This window comes from Notechis scutatus, chromosome 2 (genome assembly GCF_049901735.1).
Source record: "Notechis scutatus isolate UNSWTSFEM ecotype Mainland chromosome 2, rNotScu1.2, whole genome shotgun sequence".
Classification (NCBI taxonomy): domain Eukaryota; kingdom Metazoa; phylum Chordata; class Lepidosauria; order Squamata; family Elapidae; genus Notechis; species Notechis scutatus.
The window spans coordinates 168765382-168782685 of NC_142010.1; the positions used below are offsets into that span (position 1 = coordinate 168765382).

Here is a 17304-nt window from a genome sequence, read left to right on the forward strand (position 1 = left end):
GTAATTTTAAGATGGTCAAGTCTGATAAATTCAATATTTCCAGATATTGAGGAAGTCCTTTAGACATTGCTTCAAAGGCTCCAATCATGATTGGGATAACAGATTTCTTTTTCCATAAGTATTTGACCTTGATCTGCAAGTCCCAATATTTTGTAATTTTTTCCAATTGTTTTTCCTCAATCCTAGCATCATCTAGTACATCAACATCTATGAGCTGGACTTTCTTCTTTTCAAAAACTGTTATATCATATATGTCATGACCAAGATGATTGTCTATTTGGATCTAAAGTTCCATAACATCTCAACCCTCACATTTTCCAAAATCTTTTCAACTTGATGGTCCCAGTATTTTTTACTAATTATTGTATACACAAAAATGTGAAATCAACATGCCAGTTCTTTAAGTAGTATTAGCCTTCATTTATAGAGTTCTTCCCAAGAATTTAGGATGTTGTAATCTATCAGCATAGTATAAGCAGTGGAAACTGACAGATGACAATTATATCAATGTACATATTTCCTAAATGCCATCCAAAAATTTTTGGGTATAACACTCAGTGTGCCAATAACCCCTGGGACCACCACAGCCAGCTTATATTATTATCTTTCCATTTTGATTTTCAGATTTTGACACTTTGTGATCTTCTCCAATTTTTTGTCTTCTATTCCACTGTCTCCTGGTATTGCCAAATCAATTATCCACACTTCCTTCTTTTCAACTAGAGTTAAATCCTGTGTTTTATGAGCCAAGACTTGTAGTTTGTATTCAGAAATCCCACAATATTTTAACCTGCTCATTTTCATTCCCGCCAGTTTTTCTTTACTGGTACATGGTAATTACTCATTTTGGTGATTGTGTATGCCATTATTCATAATCAATTTGTGCAAACTTCTTGCACAAGCTGACTACCTGTCTTTTTGCACAATCTGCACTTTGTTGAAAGCATTTGATGATTTTTCCATTTTGTCCTTGATTGCATTAGTTTGAATAGCTGGCTTTTGAGCAGCTAACAATCAAGCCCTTCAGTTTCTTTTTTAATATTCCAGTTGTAAGCCATTGCCAGATTTTATCTTTATCTACTTTCCCTTTGATCATTTGGAGAAATTGACTATGTAATGCTTTTCCTTGCCAGCATTCTGTTCGTAGTTTTATTAGATTATTTCAATATTTATGTTTTGTTTCCTGTATATTCATCAAGTTCCAATTTTTTTTAACTTGTATCATGCTTGTTCTTGGCTGCCTTTTATGTAATCAACCAATGCATGTTTTTTCTTCTTTGATAGTTTATTAGACTTGAAGTAAATCCCTGCCTCTATTTCTGTGGGGCAGATATAATTTATTAATATCACTATAGGTAAAGATGATATTCAGCAGGTTCTGACCAGTTCTGGAGAACCAGTAGCGGAAATTTTGAGTAGTTCAGGGAACCACCAAATACCGCCTCTGACTGGAGATCCTCCCCTGCCATACCCACCAAGCCACGTCCACAAAACCAGTAGTAAAAAATGTGAATCCCACCACTGACTATAGGGAAATATTGCATAATGAATAAATTTCTTGTTTTTCGATCCAAGCTGTCCAGTTCAGCTTATACCCAGTTAATAATTCCAGCAAATGTATCATATCACAGCTATGGCTCAAGAATTGATAACTTTGCTGGTGTTTTTACCATTCAGTTTTGTCTTTAGAAATTTTCTCACTGTTTGGATGTATTCTTTACTAATCACATTTTAAGTTTGTCCATACTAATGATATCAAATTGTAAATTGCCCAGATTGTATTCTGTATCCTAATAGCTCCTGATGGTTTGTTCATTTGGCATGTCAATTCTATTACTCTTTGTGATTTTATCCTGATTTCTTGCTACTGTAGCACTTTTCTGTAAGCCAAATTCCATTGCTATATCTATACTAAAAATTTTTACAGTATAAGTCAATGACTGAATTTTGATTTCTGGTTTTTCATAAAGCTTCAGATTATCCATATAAAAATGTGAGATTTTATTATTATCATTTTTGTTAAATGGTAGCAAAGACTTTTATTCAAAATCACTGAAAGTAGAATCACAGCAATGACAAATAATAAGAGTAATAATGAATTAGCTTGGAAGATGCCTATTCTAATATTGATGAGCCCACATTTTTCATTTCCAATCACCAAGCTCTGTTTTTCACTGCTACATTATTTTTTCTATAAACATTTTAATGTTTTTTAATGATGTAGTTGCTTCCAAACATTTGATGATCCAGGTTTGTGGTAATGAATCAAACATCTTTTTATAATCAATTCAGATCATATGGAAATTGGTTTTTTTGCCTTTTGGCATTCTCCAAAATCTTTTTATATATCAAAAGATGATCTTTTGTACCTCTAATTTTCCTTCTGCTTTTTTTCTATTCTATCAGAAGGGTATTATTTTTTTTCTAAATAATCTTGAATGTTGTTTGCTATTATACCTGTGAGTCATCAAACATTGTATGCAAACATCTTATCATCCTATAGTTTCCTGGTGTTGTCCTCTTTGCTGGGTCTTTTTGAATCAGATAGGGTTTGCCAGTTATTATTATGATTAATAAGAAGATGATGTCTGAATGACTGTGGAAAAAGAAAGCGAAGATAGCACCAATAGTAATAGTCACCTTGGACATAATCCCAAAATAACTAGAACACCATTTGAACACCATCAGCATTGACAAAATCAATTGCAAATTGCAAAAGGCAGCTTTACTCACAACTTGCATTCTGCAATCATACTTTTGGCGCCATCAAAGAATAACATCTGTGTATCCCAGGTCCTTGGGAAGGACTCAGTAGGTAGACAAAAATGTCAAATCCAGTCTAAACATCCGGCTGACTACGTGATTCATCATCATCATCATCATCATCATCATCATCATCGCTTTAGATCTGCTAAATTAGACTTTCCAAATCTTGCTTCTTTAGTAACATGCTTGCCAAAAGCTTGACATATCTACTCTGAAAAGTCTCCCACAAACAGGCTTCTAAAGAATGTAGTTATAGCCAACTAATAAGAATTTAAAATTGAATCAATGATGAAATTTGAATTTTCCAATGGATACTCTGGTTGTAAGAATACACATCTTAACTCCAATACTGGAAAAATGACAGTTCTGGAGAACACGAATTTCAGGGTGTTTTGGGGTCAAGTTATGTTTATGATTTCTCAGAAGCATGTGATGCTGCTTGGCTATTGGGACAAACAAGATGCCAGAATAGACTTGACAGTTCTACACAGCTCATCTTATATTTTTGGTTTCTGTGTTCTGTTAAGGCATTTAAGGATTATTCTGAAGCTGCTAACTCATCGCCTGGGTTAGTAAATGGGACTAAAAGAGGCATTCTCAAATGGAACCATATGTACATAGAAATTAGACATTAGTACAGACAGAAACAAATAAAAGGTCTTGGCTATAAAGGAAATGGGGTGCATAAATGAACCAAGTAAAGGAAGCTGATGGAGGAAAAGAATTAGTTACTAGTGCCAGATTTCAAGGATTTAATTCTTTGGAAAGTAAAAAAATAAAAAAAATAACGAAAGCCTCAGAACTAAGGTCAGCTATTTTGCTTGGTTTGGAACACAGCTTTTCCTATACCCACAAATGTATCAAGTCCCATTTCCCATATCTGCAATGAGCTGTGATGATAATGAATCCACTGGATGGATTGGACTTGAAATGGTATAAACAGAAAATACCGAGAACCACTTAGGAGGAGGCAACAGATCAATTCTTGTATCAATAAATTATACAAATAAATAAATGCATACGTGCAGAGGGGAACATGAGAGGAGCCCGGTGAATATATATATAGCAATCATCCCAGATTTAAAAAAAAAAAAAAGCAAAAGCTAGAACATTATAGATGGAGAACATTATTATAATTGTGAACCGTTAGGGCTGCTTGCCAATGAAGATAATGCAGCTTCACCAAGTAACAAGATTAAAAAATTAATTCCCTGCCCCCCAAGGGACTTTAATCAACATTTCCATTATATGGAGTGTAATGAGTGGGTCGAATGAAAGGCCTGCGAGGTGCAACGTCTTGTTTCCTACATCTGCCAACTGGACATCTGTAGGAAGCCCACAGGCACAGCAGGAAATCAAGTCCTTTCCCCTGCAAACAGTATTCAGCAGCATCAGCAGTCGCCCCTTCGAATTCTGGCCATGGAACTTCCATTTAAAGTCCCTTCCTAACTAGGAAGGGAAAGGGAAAGCCAATCAAGAATAAATGCCAGCCAAACACAAAATCCATGTATTAGATCTTGTTTCAACTGAAGAGAAGAATGTTGGTGTTAAGTTGACGGCTTCAAAAACCAAGCACCACAAACATATTTCTTAGGTTGGAATTCTAGGTATCAGGAGTCAGCAAAGGACAGAGAAAGGAGGGAAAGTATTTCGATGTCAAGAGACCATTGCAGAGAGTTTAAAAAAGAGGGTGTGGGGGGGAGTTCAATCTTGTTTTGTCAGAAAAGGTTTTCAAAAAATGGAGGTACAGTTATTTTAAGCCTATTAGGATATATTAGTCACTACTTGCCATGACTGATGACAATATGGAGGAAAAGGACGTTCTACTATAAAGAGATTGATGTCGTATCAGAGGAATGTCAGAAAGCAGACAAAGAAACCTGGAGAGGGGAAACAAGAATAGAAAGTTAACCAGGCAGGGAAAGAGAGGGGGTATCATGGACACTCCTGTAGCTGGGCCAAAGAAAATCCCTGCGGCCACATGTGCTCACTGACCTGAGCCATTTCATGATGAATGCACATCTTTCTCTCCCACGTGAAGGCCTCCGGAAAAGACAGGTCAAAAAGCAGGGGGGGAAAGCCAACGGAGGCAAAAGACCAGGCTGTGATGAATGAAAACAAGAAGTGTTGGGATGTGCAGGGCTTGGACAAGAAAGGGAAGAGAACCAGAAGATAAAAAAAAGGAGACAAAGAAAGAGGCTAGCTTAAATTATCTCCCCGTTCATTCACTGTTTATAACCATCCGACAGTACGGTCATCCAGTATGGTTATACTTTCATCCCCTCCACCCCTATTCCCAATTCTTCATCTGTTTGTTTTGATATTCCTTCTCCTTTAAAAAAAAACAACAACCTCGGGTCAATCATCTTGAATGCATCATACACTTCCTTCACTTCCTTGCTTTAACTCATCCAGATGATAGCGCTTCTTCAGCCATATGCATCAAAGCAGCCACAGAGGAAGGATCCCCTCTCCAACATCCCATGTTTATAATATAGAAATCCAATTATTTAAAGGAGCGGTGGGTTAGTTCCTCAACAGATAGCACAACTGCTTCCATGATCACAAGTGAGAGTGTGGCATTTAAAGCCCCTTTAAAATATTTCCATACCATATTATATTTAACTCCCAATGGGTGATTATCAGTGCCTGTACATAGGAGCCTATTACTGTATGAGTTAACAGTAGAAAGGTGTCAGATGAGAAGTATCAATTATGATATATTTTCTTCTCTCTTTTCAAAACATTTGCATATGTAGAAGTCACAGCAGTTCTATACAATCAAATATAAATTCATATATTTTGAATCTCCATCAAGTTTTCCTCAAGACCATGATTGGTAACTTGAGTTAAAAAATAAACTTCAAAAAGAATAAACATCTACCTATGAATAAGGCCTACATTCTTTTCCTTTCTCAGTTTTCTCCCTTAAATTTTAATGAAGTTGCTTTGCTACTCTGCCGTGTTGAACATGCTCCCTCCAAACATCTGCATAACTATATTCTCCAAAAACAAGAGCCAGTTTGGGGTTATGACAAAGGAATCAGGCTAGAAACGGGGAGAAGGTGAGTTCTAGTCCCACCTTCTGAAAAACCTTCCAGGAAAAATGCAGGGATTTCTCCAGGCAGTCTCCAAAAAATTGGATATGATTGAATGAATTGGGGGGTGGGGGGGGGGGGGAGAATCACCAAATAAAGCAAAAGTACCTCCTTGAAACTCAATTCAGCTCAATACTTTCTTGCCTCAACGGATGAATCAGCCCTGTAAAATAGGGTGTTTTTTTTAATTACTTCATAAATTACCGGGGATCCACAGATGTTCAGAAGATAAGAGGGATATAATTCCTCAGAAATACCATCTAAAGATTGCTATCAAAAATGGCAAGAGTCTCAGTGGCTCCTTAGGTTATCCTATACAGTTGTTGTAAACCCACATCATTTTTATATTAAAATTAAATCTGAGATTTTTTTATAACTTTCTACTTTTTTTAGCATCATTGCAAAGCATGTTTTTTGCCCTTTCTATAAACCCCAAGGTCTAGAACGTTTAATTTGAAAAAGCAACCATCAGAAATAACATCTTTTGTTACCTTTTGCAATGAGGACATTTATAATAACTCAAATAATTATGTCTTTCCAGATTCACAGAAGTTTAGTAGAGTTTCTCTGAATGGCAACAAATTTGGGGGTTTAATAATAAATCAGCATTTGAGCATATTTAATATTTATTAAATATATAAATTGAAGAGTGGGGCTGACACAAGACACATTGTAAAAGCCAAAGAATACGTAGCCTCTGGAATTTTTTATTTTTTGAGAACTGGAAAACTCAAGATTTTAGAATTTTAATCAGCTTTCCGCCAGCCAATATACAATATATCTGGCATAAAATACTTAGAAGTGTCATTTAATAATCAGTACTCACAAGAGCAAAACTGCCTAGCAAAGGATCTTCAGCTAGCTCTGAAAACATTAGTCAGCAGCACATGCCACTTATAAATAAAGAAGCTGTGGATATATAATTTGACATAATGGCATTCGACATAATGGGAAAGGTGGAAGGAAAGAAAGGAAGAAGACAACTAGCAACAAGATGGATGGATTTGATACCAGTGCCAGTGAGTGCACTGTGGGGAGACCTGAAAGAATAGATTAGGGATAGACTGGCATGAATAAAATTTACCTTATGGGATCACAAGGAATCAAAAATAATTTGATGGCACATAATCAATCAATAATACTTCTATTATGGAGTGAACCAACTTTGCATTTACCTTCTAGAGAAGTTGCTAGGCCAAGAAGGCACATTATCCATAGCCAAACCATTATCACTGCTTGTTCCTTCGTTTTCCTGATGGTTTTAGGATCCATTTCGTTTCTCCAGGGCTTCCAGCATCTTCCATAAACCAGAGTCACCACAACAGATATTCCAGAGGACAAGAAAGGCCACAAGTCTAAATATCCCAAAGCACAGGCAGCTCCTCATGAAAAGATGGGAAGGGCTCTGCAATAAAAGAAGAAAGTGATAGACAAAAGCTATTATACCAATCCTTCTAAACCAACTAACCCTGAAAAACTCCCCAATTTAATACCTTACCAGGAAAGGAAAAATCATAAAACATTTTTTTAATCAATTGTTTCCTTAATTATTCTAAAAACTTACATACATTTGCCCTGAGAGAATTCCTTTTTGCACAAATTGGACTTCCCTTCAAAGCATTCCTCATTGCAAGCTCAACCTTTGTGCAAGATTGCATGCTACAATATGTGTAGTGTCTATTCTAAACATTTTTGAAAGCACATTCCACTACAAATGATAGAAATTGAAACATAAGTTTATAACATGATTCTCATTTTCATAGCTTCTTCCTCACTGTTTGATCTTTGGTCAGGTCTGTTCTGGTTGAAAAGTTACAGGTGGATTTTAAGACTGGTGCAAAGTATTGAAAGATAGTGACATGGTAAAGAGGCTGGACTGGGATGAGTGAGATCTAGAAGCTAATTTCCATACAGCCATGGAAATCTATCAGTAACTTTAATCTAAATACTTTTTCTCCGTCCAGCCTACCTCACAAAGTAATCTGAAAAGAGTACAATTTGGGAGAAACCGCAGAATGCCATTTAGATCTGCTAGAGGAAATATCAGTTATGCAATCTAAAATAAGTAAATATCCCCAGCCACATCCCAATATCAGCTTTCCTTTTCACTTTTGTAATTTTTCAATTTTAATTTCATTACCTGCATCATGTCAGACCTAACAGTCTTTACATCCTTTGTGAATAAAAAATATTCTTTTCTAATTTTGCATAAACAGAGCCAAGTTGGTGCCATGGTTAATTCACCAGGCTAGAAACTGGGAGATTTTGAGTTCTAGTCCTGCTTTAGGCACAAAAAAGTGCTGGTGATCTTGAGCCAGTCCCTGTCTCTCAGGCCTAGGGATCAGGTAAGCACTTTCAGAAAAACCTTGCCAAGAAAACTGCAGGGACTTGTCCAGGCAATGGCCAGGAGTCAACTTTCATGTCCTGGCTTCAGCAAAGGCAGAAACAATCCATGCAGTTGTTAAGCAAAGTATGGGCATGGAGCAGGTGCTTGGGGGCAGGAAAGCTCATCTGGAAAGCTGGCAAGAGACTGGCAGGGAGAAGGCAACAGCAAAAATGTTGAGGAAGCAGGAAAAGGAGCAGGCATGGGTAGACTGAGGAGAAGTCATAATTCAAGTAGACAGTCAGTAATCCAATATCAAGCAATAGCTTGAAAAGTACTGAGGGGTGAGCCAGAGACTTGGTAAGGGACATGTTACGGTCAAAGTAAAGCAGGAGTAGAGAACAGGAAAACAAGCGGCTTTCAGCAATGGAAGCTGTCCCCATACAGTTTAAATCCACTCTGCTCTAAGCAGACCCAGGTGAGGCTCTCCCTGCTCAGAGCTTGCCAATAATGACGCACTGGGCTTGGTTGTAGAACCAGCATCAGTTGTTGAAGTTGCTCGTGAGGCATTTATTTGCCAGGGTGCAGGATTCTAATGCCAAGGAAGGTCGCCCTGCTTCTTGGAGTTTGTCTCTGAGGCCATGACACAACATTCACTTGAAACCATACACACACATAGCATCTTTGCATAACAACTTTTTTCTGAACTCCCAAGAAATCATGCATGTGCTGTATATGCCCATATACACGTTCTTTTCGATTCTGATTAAGTTTCATTAGTTATCCTGGGTTTTCTTCAATCGTTACTTTTTCTATGTATCTTCTAATTATGACTAAATGAAGAGACATTGCTTTGATACCCAAGCTACCAAATACACATTTCTGAAATCAGGCTGTGAGCCAGGAAATAACTGAAATTCAGGATTTATATTTTTCTGCATGTTTCTGAACAGTTGTCCAAACAAATATGATTGTGTTGGGGACATTGGTACAAAAATAACATTCTTGTTTAGAAAATGTACAAAGAAGCTTTTAATGTTAAGTGAAACTGCTTACAAAAAAATTCTGGGTTATGTAAAGACATGTGTTAGAAGTCATGTACACACAAAAAGTCAAAGTAGACAAAATAAAGTTTTTTATATAAAACGTATGCTTTATATGACATTGGACACTCAAGAAACTTTACAGAAGAAAGGCTTAATTAAATGAATTAATGGCAGTCACTCATATTAAGTGAACCAATTTCCCACATTCAGCAATTATGTACCACTGCATACCAGCTGATGGACAAATGTGCCATACCTGCCTCCATACTTCCTAAATATCTGGCTGGAGATAGTGTTGATTATTTTTTTTTCCTTTTTATCAGCAGACACCAGGTGCCTTCTAAGAGAGATTAGTGGTCTTAATGCTATCAAGCAAAGGATATGAGAAGTCAAATTTGCTATTTCATCTTGAATGGATATTTTTCTGATAGGAGAAAATGGTGAAAATTGGAATGGAATGGAGTGGGAATCAGAATACAATGACTCCTGAGCCTTCTGAAAAGTTATCTGACTGAAGCAGAACAACTGCATTATAAAAACTTATCTGAAAGGATTCACAGTATACACAATAGAGACATGCCAAAATTGCTTGCAACTGAAATAGATTTCCAGGCAATTCCCATTGTTGACTGGTGGGTCAGTATTTGCATTCCCTAAGACTCTGTAGGAATCTCAGTTTTTATTTGGGATGTTGACACCAGCTAAACTGTTTCCTACATAAATAATCTGATTTTATACACCCTGTCTTTCTCTAGCCAATACCTGCCACTCCTTGTTCTCAGAGGAACTACATGTGTCTGGTTATGCTCGAAAAAGAACAAATTTAAGAAGAGAAGATTAGGAGATTTAGCAACTCCATCTTGCCTGGATATTTATTTGCCTGTGTAGCATTGGTAGTATGGACTTGTAACCAGTCAGAAATAACAGCATAGAAACCAAAAAGGGCGTTGGTACTTACCTGACACGCCTGTTCTCTTTGAGCTGTTCAGAGCATCCAGTAGTGGGAGGTGCTTCAGTCTCTGCATGTGTAGCCTGGGCTTAATTTGTGGAACGCTCCTCCTCCTCCACGGGACTCCTCCCCAGCGTTCCCCAGTTTTGGCGAAGACAAGAGAAATAAAGGCCCTCGTCCTCAATGCCCTAACAATTCGTTGGCGAAACAGCACCCCACCAGACGGAAAAGGGTGGGGCTGGATGCTCTTCACAGCTCAAAGAGAATGGGCATGTCAGGTAAGTACCAACGCCCTTTCTCCCATGAGCTGTTCAGAGCATCCAGTAGTGGGACATACCAAAGCTTGGCCTGTCGTACGGGAGGGACTCCGTCTGGCCTGGAATCTCCTCCTGGTCTCTGTGGACCCGTTGCAGAACTCTTCTGCCAAAGGAGGCCTCAGCGGATGCAAACACATCTATTTTATAATGTCTAATGAATGGCGATGGGGAGACCCAAGTTGCGGCTCGACAAATTTCAGTTATTGGTGCCTGTGTGGCCCATGCTGCCGATGTTGCAGTGCTCCTTGTTGAATGAGCTGTTATGCCCTGGGCACCTGCAGGGATTGAGTCTTATACGCCGCTTATTGCGCCCGTAGCCAACAGCCTATCGTTGAAAGTGAGACCTTGCATCCCTGAGTGTTGGGCTGAAAAGACACAAATAAGGCCTCTGTTTTTCTGAAAGCTACTGTGCGGTTGATATATATTCGCAATGCTCACCTCACATCAAGCCTATGCTATTGCAGTTCCATCCCTTGGGATGGTCTGGGGCAAAAATTAGGAAGTATCAGCTCTTGTGCCCTATGAAAAGCCGAGTTAATTTTTGGTATAAATGTAGGATCAGGGCGAAGGACCACCCAGTCAGCATGGAAAACACAAAGATCTTGTCTGATAGACAAGGCTGCAATCTCAAATACGACAAGCAGAAGTGATCGCTACAAGGAAAACTACTTTATACGTCAGAAATTGTAGACTTGATGATTTCAAGGGTTCGAAAGGGCCCTTAGTGAGTGTGACAAGAACTTTGTTAAGGTCCCAAGTGGGATAACGGTGTACCGCTGGAGGGCGTAAATTTGTGGCTCCTCGAAGGAAAGACCGTATACGTGGATGATGGGAAAGAGAAAATAGGCCTTCACAAGTGAGAACTGACGCCAAGGCCGCCACCTGTCTTTTCAACGTATTAGGTGATAATCCCTTGTCAAGTCCCTCTTGCAAGAACTCTAGTATTTGAGCCACAGGAGAGGTGGGATCAATTCGAGCCTCGGTACACCATTTGAAGAAACTGGACCATGTGGCATTGTAAATGCGAGTTGTTGAAGGGCGTCTGGCAGCTACGATAGTGGCGATAACTCTGTTGGAAAACTTTTCGCTCTTCAGACAACTCCGCTGAACCTCCAGACGATCAGGTGCAACCATTGAGGGTCCGGATGTTTAAGGGGCCCCTGAGTTAACGAAACCTTGGCTAGCGGAATTCTCCATGGAGGTGATACGGAGAGACTGCGGAGGTCTGCAAACCATGGTCGCCTGGGCCAGTAAGGAGCTACTAGAAGTGGTTCTGTACTCTCATCTAGTAATTTCTGGATGACCTTGGGAACCAGTGGAAGTGGCGGGAATGCATACAGGAGTCCGGGGCCAACGACAGCGGAGCAAGTTGAAGTTCTCTGCTCCTTGCGAGGGTACCTGGAAAAAAATCTTGGGAGCTCACCACCGGCTGTCCAAATGTCCTGACTGCTTCTTGAAACAGGGAGGGATGGAGGTGCCACTCCAATTGATCGATGGTGGCCCTGCTCAGCCAGTCTGCCTGTGTATTCGACAGACCCGAAATGTGCTCTGCTCTGATGGAAAGTAGGTTGTTCTCCGCCCAATGACTCAAGCGCTCCACTTCCCGCATGAGATGTTTTGACTGTGTGCCCCCTGTTTGTTTATGTGAGCTTTGGCTGTTACATTGTCAGTCAGTATTAGTATGTGCTGATCGCGTACCTGAGGAAGGAAGCTGCGGAGAGCCAGGTGTACTGCTCAAGCTCCAGCCAGTTTATGCTGCACGACTGTTCTATGGCGGCCTTGGACTGTTCCAGTGGCCTTGGGTTGTAAGCGATTGAACGTGAGCTCCCCATCCAAACAGGCTGGCATCGGTGGTGATGGTAAGTCTTTGTGGCTCCTTGAAGAGGCAGCCTCTGTTGATTACTGGTCTGGTCCACCAGAGGAGAGATATGAGGACCTTTGGTGGTACCCTGACCTTGAGTTTGGAGTTGCTTCGGCCGGAGCGCTGGTACGGGAGCAGGAACCACTGGAGGGATCTAGTGTGGAGCCGGGCCCAAGGGATGATAGAAATACATGAGATCATCTTGCCTAACAATTTTGATAGTTCAGCTAGGGACACCCTCTTAAGACCCCTGATCTCCTTAACTAATGCTATTTAGTCTATCTGGTGACAGGTAAACCTTGCCTTCCACCGTATCTATGACAGCCCCCAGATGGGTTAACCGAGTCGAAGGTGTTAATTGAGTCTTTTTCCAATTTATTGAGAAGCCATGCTTTTGTAGGGATTGTAATGTTTTCTGAGTGTCTTTGACTGCTTGATGGGTGGAAGATGACAAAATCAGGATGTCATCAAGATAACACTGGACTCCTCCCCAGCGTTCCCCAGTTTTGGCTCAGCCTCGTGAGAGATAGGCAGTGCTTGTGATTCTTCCTTGGCCGAAACAGGAAAGATTCTTTCGTTGCCAGCAGGTTTGACAGTTAATCAGCTTGTCTCTAGCCTTCTATTCCATTACAATCTCTCAAGTTGGCTCGCATTGTAGAGATCGCAGCCAGACCAGTCTGACTTAGGGAAGCGCCAATTCGTGCCCCAAAGCAGCAGGAGGTTTTTTCGGTGCTGCTCCGCGCCCCCTCCCCACAGCCGATATTCTACCCCTGCCAGTTCGAACGATTGCCGCAGCGTTTCCTTTAATCGATCAGCGGCGTGACTTTTCGATCCAAACGGAGTCGTATTACTCTCCCCCCCTCTGAACACCATTTGAAGTGGAGGATTCAATCACTTGGTAACTTCCACTTTTTTCCCGCCGCTTAGCTTAATAGAAAAAGCCATCGGAGGCTATTCATTTTCAAGGCGGGAGTTTGCTGCTGAGGAGCGCGCCAAAAGATTAACGGCCGGAGGCCATCTTTTCTGTCAACACCTCGTGGCCGCGGGCCTGTATTCATTCTTGTGCTGTGTGAGGTAGCTCTGCTCGGAGCAGAGGTTCCCTTCAAATATTCTGGGAACCATTATACCCCCGTCTTGGTTTGTTTTCATTCGAGGCTATTCTTACATTTAAATTGTTGGCTTAACCCTCACAGCCCAATTAACCCAGCGGCACAACACCGAGCACCCAGGCCTGTGTCTGCCTGTGCAGGGAAGCTGTTGAAGGCCCCTACCCTTATCAATCTGGGCCTTTAGGAGTTCGCAATTTGGCTGTTTGGCTTTGCTTGCACGTAAGATCGTGCCACTTAATTAACATTCTTATACTTATTATCATATATATATATATATTAGTGCTTATAAGAGTAATAATAATAATAATAGTAATAAATCTCTCTTCAGTATAATATTTTAATTTCAATAAAATATTATTACTGAGATACGACTCATTTTAGATAAGTATTATAAAAAAGGCGGGGCAATAAAACCATTATCAGGGCAACCGGTCTAGCCTCAGATCATGCCCTCTCTCCAGAGACCCGATTAAATGTAATCTCATGGAATCAGCTATCCAACACCTACTGGATATATGAGCCATCCAACCAGTAGCTACCACTCAACGAGGGCGAGGTTTCTATTCACATCTTTTTGTTGTGCCCAAAAGTTTGGAGGGGTGGAGAGCGATATTAGACCTGAAACGTCTCAACCATTTCTTAGTATATCGCAAGTTTAAGATGCATACCCTGCAATCTATCTTACTTGGCATCAGAAAGGGACCATAGACATGACGGAGGCATACCTGCATATTGCTATTCGGCCTTCCCATTATAAATTTCTGAGATTCTGTTATAATAACCACCATTTTGAATACGTGGCCCTTCTCTTCGGACTAGCTTCTGCCCCTAGGACCTTCACGAAGGTTCTCGCAGCGCTAGCTGCTCATCTCCGGGACAACCCCATACGGCTCCAGTGTTATCTTGATGACATCCTGATTTTTTCATCTTCCACCCATCAAGCAGTCAAAGACACTCAGAAAACATTACAATCCCTACAAAAGCATGGCTTCTCAATAAATTGGAAAAAGACTCAATTAACACCTTCGACTCGGTTAACCCATCTGGGGGCTGTCATAGATACGGTGGAAGGCAAGGTTTATCTGTCACCAGATAGACTAAATAGCATTCAGCAATTAGTTAAGGAGATCAGGGGTCTTAAGAGGGTGTCCCTAGCTGAACTATCAAAATTGTTAGGCAAGATGATCTCATGTATTTCTATCATCCCTTGGGCCCGGCTCCACACTAGATCCCTCCAGTGGTTCCTGCTCCCGTACCAGCGCTCCGGCCGAAGCAACTCCAAACTCAAGGTCAGGGTACCACCAAAGGTCCTCATATCTCTCCTCTGGTGGACCAGACCAGTAATCAACAGAGGCTGCCTCTTCAAGGAGCCACAAAGACTTACCATCATCACCGATGCCAGCCTGTTTGGATGGGGAGCTCACGTTCAATCGCTTACAACCCAAGGCCGCTGGTCCGCCATAGAACATAAACTGCAGCATAAACTGGCTGGAGCTTCGAGCAGTACACCTGGCTCTCCGCAGCTTCCTTCCTCAGGTACGCGATCAGCACATACTAATACTGACTGACAATGTAACAGCCAAAGCTCACATAAACAAACAGGGGGGCACACAGTCAAAACATCTCATGCGGGAAGTGGAGCGCTTGTGTCGTTGGGCGGAGAACAACCTACTTTCCATCAGAGCAGAGCACATTTCGGGTCTGTCGAATACACAGGCAGACTGGCTAAGCAGGGCCACCATCGATCAATTGGAGTGGCGCCTCCATCCCTCCCTGTTTCAAGAAGCAGTCAGGACATTTGGACAGCCGGTGGTGGTCCTGTTCGCTTCCCCCCTCAACACTCAGCTCCCGAGATTTTTTTCCAGGTACCCCTCGCAAGGAGCGGAGAACTTCAACTTGCTCCACTGTCGTTGGCCCCCGGGACTCCTGTATGCATTCCCGCCACTTCCACTGGTTCCCAAGGTCATCCAGAAATTACTAGATGAGAGTACAGAACCACTTCTAGTAGCTCCTTACTGGCCCAGGCGACCATGGTTTGCAGACCTCCACAGTCTCTCCGTATCACCTCCATGGAGAATCCCGCTAGCCAAGGTTTCGTTAACTCAGGGGCCCCTTAAACATCCGGACCCTCAATGGTTGCACCTGATCGTCTGGAGGTTGAGCGGAGTTGTCTGAAGAGCGAAAAGTTTTCCAACAGAGTTATCGCCACTATCCTAGCCGCCAGACGCCCCTCAACAACTCACATTTACAATGCCACATGGTCCAGTTTCTTCAAATGGTGTACCGAGTCTCGAATTGATCCCACCTCTCCTTCTGTGGCTCAAATTCTAGAGTTCTTGCAAGAGGGACTTGACAAGGGATTATCACCTAATACGTTGAAAAGACAGGTGGCGGCCTTGGCATCAGTTCTCACTTGTGAAGGCCTATTTTCTCTTTCCCATCATCCACGTATACGGTCTTTCCTTCGAGGAGCCACAAATTTACGCCCTCCAGCGGTACACCATTATCCCACTTGGGACCTTAACAAAGTTCTTGTCGCACTCACTAAGGGCCCTTTTGAACCCTTGAAATCATCAAGTCTACAATTTCTGACGTATAAAGTAGTTTTCCTTGTAGTGATCACTTCTGCTTGTCGTATTTCGGAGATTGCAGCCTTGTCTATCAGACAAGATCTTTGTGTTTTCCATGCTGACTGGGTGGTCCTTCGCCCTGATCCTACATTTATACCAAAAATTAACTCGGCTTTTCATAGGGCACAAGAGCTGATACTTCCTAATTTTTGCCCCAGACCATCCCAAGGGATGGAACTGCAATGGCATAGGCTTGATGTGAGGCGAGCATTGCGAATATATATCAACCGCACAGCAGCTTTCAGAAAAACGGAGGCCTTATTTGTGTCCTTTCAGCCCAACACTCAGGGATGCAAGGTCTCACTTTCAACGATAGGCTGTTGGCTACGGGCCCCAATAGCGAAAACGTATAAGACTCAATCCCTGCAGGTGCCCAGGGGCATAACAGCTCATTCAACAAGGAGCGCTGCAATATCGGCAGCATGGGCCACACAGGCACCAATAACTGAAATTTGTCGAGCCGCAACTTGGGCCTCCCCATCGCCATTCATTAGACATTATAAAATAGATGTGTTTGCATCCGCTGAGGCCTCCTTTGGCAGAAGAGTTCTGCAACGGGTCCACAGAGACCAGGAGGAGATTCCAGGCCAGACGGAGTCCCTCCCGTACGACAGGCCAAGCTTTGGTATGTCCCACTACTGGATGCTCTGAACAGCTCATGGGAGAAAGGGCGTTGGTACTTACCTGACACGCCCATTCTCTTTGAGCTGTGAAGAGCATCCAGCCCCACCCTTTTTCCGTCTGGTGGGGTCCTGTTTCGGCCAACGAATTGTTAGGGCATTGAGGACGAGGGCCTTTATTTCTCTTGCCTTCGCCAAAACTGGGGAACGCTGGGGAGGAGTCCCGTGGAGGAGGAGGAGCGTTCCACAAATTAAGCCCAGCCTACACATGCAGAGACTGAAGCACCTCCCACTACTGGATGCTCTGAACAGCTCAAAGAGAACGGGCGTGTCAGGTAAGTACCAACGCCCTTTTTGGTTTCTATGCTGTTATTTCTGACTGGTTACAAGTCCATACTACCAATGCTACACAGGCAAATAAATATCCAGGCAAGATGGAGTTGCTAAATCTCCTAATCTCCTCTTCTTAAATTTGTTCTTTTTCGAGCATAACCAGACACATGTAGTTCCTCTGAGAACAAGGAGTGGCAGGTATTGGCTAGAGAAAGACAGGGTGTATAAAGTCAGATTATTTATGTAGGAAAC

General features: G+C 41.7%; 1 protein-coding gene across 2 annotated transcripts in view; it reads right to left on the reverse strand.

Moving 5' to 3' along the window:
* The window catches only part of LOC113425232 (ephrin type-B receptor 5), a 182397-nt gene that overhangs the window by 133576 nt on the left and 31517 nt on the right, over positions 1 to 17304 (reverse strand). For both annotated transcript variants that reach the window (XM_087957335.1, XM_026687285.2), the window contains exon 2: positions 7040 to 7269. In XM_087957335.1, coding sequence (XP_087813461.1) covers positions 7040 to 7136 — 97 coding nt within the window. In that variant the 5' untranslated portion in view covers positions 7137 to 7269. The remainder of the gene's footprint in view (positions 1 to 7039; positions 7270 to 17304) is intronic.